We start from the raw sequence: 6,934 nt of genomic DNA on the forward strand, positions 1-6,934 counted from the left end.
ACTTTTGTCAGCACCCCGAGGTCCGGCGAAGCCAATCGTGGTCTCAAAGATGGACTCCTGTCCATTGGTGGTGCGCACATTTTGAGCACTCTCGAGCACCGCACGCATTTGCCTCAATTGATTGACCACCGTGTTGGTCATGCTTGCGACACCGATTGACCGTAGAAGCTTGGTGATTGTGAAAGAAAGGAGTTGGTTCTTCTTGAGACCCAATCAGATTCATCCAAGGAGGTTCAGGACCAACTCGTTCTGCCGAGGTCTGGTCGATGCCTTTTGTGGAATGTTCTCGTTCGATCATCTATCCTCCCCAACCATATTCCATCACGGGAAAACCATCCACTGACGTTCGGTGGTTTTCCATTTCTTCGCCCACTCGTCGGCGAGACACCATTCGAAACCTCATCCTGATGACAATATGGAACGGGATCCATCATATCGATCCTTCGCTGCGGGGACAAATATTTTCCTACCCCTTATATGGCCTTACCTTGCCTTACCAGAACTGCTTCAAACCGACGGTCAAACGAAAGGATGCCTTCGCCTAATGCTGCCGCTTTCCCTTCGCTAGGGTAGCGTCCAAGAAGCAGCGACGGTGTGGCGAATCACAACGTAGGGTACAACTACCCACCATGATTCCACGAAACATTGGAACATCCTCTCGGTGGTAGAGGAAGCCAGGTTTGAAAAAATACCTTCGTTCGTTTTTTTTTTGTTTTTTTGACTCCAAAATACAACATATATTCTCTCTACCTGATCTGTCTCTCTTTTATGTGGCTCGCTAGCGCTTCTCTCGCATACAATCCCGTTCGCGGGCGCACACACACGCAAAACCACGGTCCCATTTCTTCGTGTACCGACGAGGGCAGCCCGCATGTGTGTGTATGTGTGCCTGTCCCGCCGATGTGTCCGTGCGTAAGGATGTGTATGCATTTATTGATTACTACGAGCGGAGGGTTTTTCGGGAGATTTATGTGCTTCATAGCGGTGAAAACATTTTCCCTCAAGCATATGTTGTGTGTGTATCTGTGTGCCACAAGCGGTATGCTGCGATAGAAGAAAACATGTTTCAAAGCACCTAGAAATAGAGAGGGAGCGAGAACGGTCTGTGTAGGTGTGCGAGACGGTTGGCGAAGGAGATCGAAAAAGCGAGAGTTCTTAATTAAAGATGGGATGCACAAGAAGAATGCGTCCGAAATCAAAATAAGATGAAGCTGTTGAGCTGGAGCAGAAAAGAAGGTTGGGAAAGAAAACCCAACTACTGGCACACTGGCAAAGATTTAAATTTCAAAATTTATCTCACAAAGAGCACAATAATGCAGTTAAAAAAGAAGTCTTCAAAGCGTCCAATACGGAATCACACACCTGTACAGGGGAAATACGAAGAGTGCTTGGAATGAATCCTTTCCACCACCACCCCTTCCTGCCCACAAGAATGTAGTATTACATGGCAACATTATGATCGTGCACCATATGGCATAAACCAGCGATTGAAGCGCGGTTGGTGCTCGGTTTGTTTGCTACGAAAAAAAAAACGTCAACATATTTTATGCAGCTAACGTAAGGTCGCGGTAGGCGTCCAATCAATGCCGATTATTTCCTAGGTGCCCACAATGGATGGAAAATATTTTACATCCACCATAAGACGTCTTCTTAAGAGCATAGAAATGACGTCTTCTTCATGCGCTGCTCCTTTTTTCCATTTCTCTCGCAGCTTCACGTTATGTCTCTCCTGCGCGCTAGCTCTCTCGCTCTCTCCGCTGCTTGGAAAGTTAGCCTTTCTCTTTCTCCAACATATACGCTATGCTCGCTGGCAACATCTTCTCTCGCAAATGATCGTTTTTCAACTCTTGGTAATCTAAATACACTCCCGTGTATCTGTGGTACGTCTATTTTATCGATTTTTCTCCCAACCGCAGGGAAGCATAATTTTCACCAATTCGCGCGATGGTGGAAACCCTGTTTTCCACTGAAAAGTGCCCTGAAACGGCGACCGGCTACTCCGATTGATCCTTCGGTTGAATGATCCGTTTTTCCTAAAACACAATTTAAAAAACAAGTTCTCATGCGGAAATCATGCATTACCTGGTGCTCCAGCAAATCGACGTTCAGCGACGGTAGCAACTTCGGGCTTGCCGAGCCATCTTTAACAACATCCAAAAACAGCTTCACACCCTGGGTTTGGTTTTTTTTTGAAATGCTGTTTTCAGTGCACTCGTTTCGTTCGCTTTTCACCGCGATCACGCGCCGTTCGAAGGGGCATTTTCCACCGATTTTCCGTCACTCATCGTACACCGCGCACTGAACAAGGACTGACTGAGAACGGGACAAAGTTTTGAACGGAAACGGAATTACACACTGACACCCACACGCACGATTCTCACCAAACCAGCGGGCAGACAGGATTATGGCATATTTCAGGACGAACGGGTTGGTTTCGATTTTCACTCGCCGCCCGTCGCACACAAATTTGGGCCGTTTTGGGCCGTCTGCTGTACTTCCTTCTTCCCGCAAACCCAATCCCGCAAACGGTTGTTTCTCTGTTTATGGCGTGGCAGGTTGATTGTGTGAAATATGTCGGGCTCGCTGTTACGGATGTTACACCAGGCTCCAATCCACACTTTCGGTGTGAAACAACCGTGTTACCTGTCCGGATGGCACCGAGCAGTAATTTCTTTTGCGGCTCCACTACTCGTTACTTTTTCAGCACCTTACACCAGAGTGAGGTTCTTCAATGGAGTACGGTTATACGTTCACTCTGCCTGTGCACTATACTGCCGCTGCGCTCGTCCGCTGTCGAATGTGATGAAAAAGGAATTGCTCCTGCTGCTGCTGCTGCTGCTGCTGCTGCTGTTGCTGCTGATGCCTTCAGTGCGCCACTGTTGTACCCTTTCTCCGAAAAAGAATCTGCTGCTCGCAACTCCCGTACTTTCGCCTCTCGTTACGCCCGTTTCCCAGCGTATGGTGCGCTCCCGCTCGCACCCGATATGACATCCAACCGCTCTACAGATTCCAATTTCGGAGATACGTTCTCAATTGGCATCTTATTCTGTGCGTTCATTCATCTGAAGAACGCTTCTATTTCTCTCTCTCCCTCTCTTGTCCTACTCTCGTGATCCCGTACGCCGTTACGCACACGCGCGCAACTGCATGTTGATTGAGCAGCCACCAACACCAGGCCGTGCACGCGGACCAATTTTTCCCAAAACCAACCTGGCTGCACCGAGCATAAAACATGGTTGGTGCATCGTCTTTCAACATCATTGGAACGCTTTAAAACGGCAGCCATTCCGTCCGTACTTTGCCCCGCATTTTTTACCCAGCAGGATGAGCATGGCACTTGTTTTACGGGCGTCGAATGGAAGAGGCTGCATCGTCAAGGATAGCGAACGTTTAATTTTCCAGCCATTGGGCATCTGATCTCGGACCATTGCCATTGCAGTAGAAGTGCAAAGACCGTTATCTTGGTGTCATTATGTAAAAATGATCAGCATCAGATCAAAGAAGCTTTTTAAGGAAACGGTTTTCCACCACAGCGTTAACGGTCGACAGGAGTTTCAATCAGCTTTCGGCCAGCAAAAGGATGCAGCAAACAAAGTAGCAGAAAACGAAAAGTCCTATCGTTTTGTTTAAACATTTTTTAGGCTGACATCCTTGCTGTGCTTGCCAATATGAATCAAAATCATTTTAGTCATAACAGGATACGCATAATCCAAGCTAAATAATACAGTCGAATCTCGCAGAAAACACGGAACATGAAAAAAACGACCAACTTAAACGACACACATGTTTATGTACACGAGCAATAGATGGCGCACTTATGTTATCCGAGACACAATCTTCTCGCATATATCATAAATCGATAACATTCCGGATGATTTTGAGGTGGTCCGGAGGATTGCTTGGCCATGCCAATTATAATTTGCGTAGCCACATGGTTCGGAACGGTAAATCCGACCGCTTGTTGTTTACCAAATGAGCTTTGCGATTTCTTTCAAGGAAAACTTGACCCATCACGACCGTAGCATGTTTTCTATCTTTCATTCATCCTTCGCGTAAACCTTTTCTCAGTTTGTTATTCGTCACGTGTTGTTGGAAGACGCCGACCATGCTGTAACAGTTTTGTTTATTTTGCTATGGATATACTTCAACAACATTCCTTTGTAGTTTATGTTCGGAAAAGTGAATAAAGTAAATAACCTTAACTACCGTCCACTAGGAAGAAAACGAAACAGATTCGTAAATTAACAGCGTTTTGTTATTACATACTTTATTCCTTCTTTTCTTGTTAAAGAATTAATTTGGTTTAGTATGCTTTAGCCAAATGCAAAATGTAATGAGCGATGGTAAGAAAAATTCTCGAATTGTTATTAACCCTACGCGCGCGCTTGTCATTTCCCATCCGTTCACTACCTCTTCCGATTTCCGGTAAGTTTAGCATAGTTTGAATGATCTCTCTTCTTGAAGAGGGTGGAAAAAAAAGAAACAACAGACTCTGCTGTTGAAAGCAGCAACAGCAGGAACTGGATATTTCTCTTGGTGCAAGGAAGGATGATTTACAGCTGTCCGCTGTTGGCGACAACAATTTGTTTGGAGGGTTTGCCCGAGTGGCAGCCGAAGCTCTCAATCTTCCGCACGACATCCATGCCCTCGACAACGCTGCCGAACACGACGTGACGGTCATCGAGCCAGGAAGTCTTCACGGTCGTGATGAAGAACTGGGAGCCGTTGGTGTTCGGTCCGGCGTTAGCCATCGAGAGAATGCCCGGGCCGGTGTGCTTCAGGTTGAAGTTCTCGTCCTCGAACTTGTTGCCGTAGATCGACTTGCCACCGGTGCCGTTGTGGTTCTGGAAGTCACCACCCTGGCACATGAAGTTCGGGATCACGCGGTGGAAGATCGACCCTTTGTAGCCAAATCCCTTCTCGCCGGTGCAGAGCGCGCGGAAGTTCTCGCTCGTCTTTGGGACAACATCGGGACGCAGCTGTAATGAAATAACGTAGGATTCAGATTAGGTTAATTGGAATGGGAAATAATAAGCAACTCTATGTTGGAAAATGCATACAGACGTAGCCTGATTTGAACGACTCATGAATATTTTCCAATTCTGTTCCTTTTACAAAATTTACTTATGCTACCTTTTGTGTTCCGGAGAGCCCTATAAAAAAGCTTGCATGCATGTTCAAGGGTATCCGAAGGACGTTGATTACGATGCTAGGGACCACCAGGTCAATGACCACGGTTAAACTTGAATAATAGTGGTTACAGTTACCGCATTTGCGTCCGCTTTTAGCAGATGGAATTTTAACGCCAACGGTATAAACTAGTTTAGCTTCACTTCAATGTAGTGTGTGTGTAAGAGTCGTGGAATTGGGTAAATTGATAGCACATAGCATAGCGACAAATGCAAGTTTTTTATTGCTGTTTTGATCGCATAAAAACATACACATTTATATTGCCTGAAAGTCTATAAATGGCTTACAACAGCTCTGATAACAACTATATTTTTTTATTTCAGATGTGTCACAAGCGCATATGGTTTGGTTGCCACACGCACACAAAAGTTGCCGCCGTTTTTTCAATTTTTTCTTTTGCCTATCCAACTTTTCCCATGGGCGTATAGCCGTCCGGTCGCGGCCATTCTAGGCGCTCAACAGTACAAAAAAGCTATTACATGCAAATTTAAAACTAAAATGAAAAACTCTGATGTCAGCCTGACCGAAGGTAGAACCTCTTTCGACAGGCGCAAGAAATCACATGTCCCGTCCAGCTGCAGGCACACTCTCACATTCCCCTTTCAGGCCATATTGCAATGGGACCTGCAAAGTGGTAATTTATTGCTCCATGCACCATTATCTCTGAACACCGGACTGGCCGCATGATGTATAAAAAAAAGCCGGGCGTAAAATGTTTCATGCCCATAAAGCGTATTATCCACTATTTTACATCCAAGCATGCTTGCCCTTATTTTAATGAGATTAATATGTAATCGGAAAGACGATCAAAATTTTACAGTTTTAATCTATGTTACAATTAAAGAAAAACATGTAATCGAAAAATCTAGAGAAATTTAACTTTAAAAAAATCGATGAGATGAAACGACTGAGGAACACCTTTACCCCAGGCGCACGCTCTTACACTCGTACACATACACACGCACATATGCATGCGCATAGGAAGATTAAAAATTCACACGCTCAAGAATGAGAACAATCATCGTTGCCTTCCTTCGCAAATTGGTCAATCAAATTGAAACATCATGGAGTAATTTTCGAGAAGTACATTTCCATTCAACAAATGCCTCTTAATACACAGTTTGCCGCATGTTCATTGGATTATATTTGCTTCCAGAGAGCATAGGCGCAATAAGCGGTAGTCATGTTTCTTCTCCGGCAAGCTTTCTTCTGCAACTTCCGATCGCTTTCGCCGTGCTTATAAAAAGGAACATGAAGGAAAAGACACTTACCTCGATGACGATCCGACCGAGTGGCTGGTTATCCACGGCCATGTCGAAAAAGCAGCGCGGCAGAGTCATTTTTTTCGCAAAATTACACTGTTGCGGATGAAAACGAGCACCACTCTTATTGATAGCAGACAACTTTGAAGCGAAACCGACCAACGCTTGACTGCTGCAGCTCTTCGTGGAGGCAACGGCGGCTAAAGAACGAGTGAGCAAAGCGAAAGTCATGTCTAAGCTTAGGAGGCGGAAATTGATGGCTGCACTGCTCGGTGCGTTCCAGTTCTGAACCGGCCGGCGTAAAACGCAAACGCAAATGAGCGGAACGCACGATCGGCCCGGCACACCGGGGGTTGTTGCGAAATAGTTTTGCTTTTTTGTTCGAGCGCCGGTATTATATAACATATAAAAATTATGATGAGGTCAATGGGCGCCCAAAATATTTTAAACGTTGTTAAAATAAATATACTGCAAGTATTTAC

At 45.4% G+C, this 6,934-nt stretch overlaps 1 protein-coding gene across 1 annotated transcript; it reads right to left on the reverse strand.

Moving 5' to 3' along the window:
• Nucleotides 1–4,233: 4,233 nt before the first annotated feature.
• On the reverse strand, nt 4,234–6,706 carry LOC131290858 (peptidyl-prolyl cis-trans isomerase-like). The gene is made up of 2 exons (XM_058320043.1): nt 6,462–6,706; nt 4,234–4,979 (listed from the first exon to the last, which is right to left on the reverse strand). The coding sequence occupies exons 1-2, from the start codon at nt 6,681–6,683 to the stop codon at nt 4,554–4,556; spliced, it is 648 nt and encodes a 215-aa protein (XP_058176026.1). The 5' UTR covers nt 6,684–6,706; the 3' UTR covers nt 4,234–4,553.
• Nucleotides 6,707–6,934: the final 228 nt, after the last annotated feature.

Source organism: Anopheles ziemanni, chromosome X (assembly GCF_943734765.1).
Source record: "Anopheles ziemanni chromosome X, idAnoZiCoDA_A2_x.2, whole genome shotgun sequence".
Classification (NCBI taxonomy): domain Eukaryota; kingdom Metazoa; phylum Arthropoda; class Insecta; order Diptera; family Culicidae; genus Anopheles; species Anopheles ziemanni.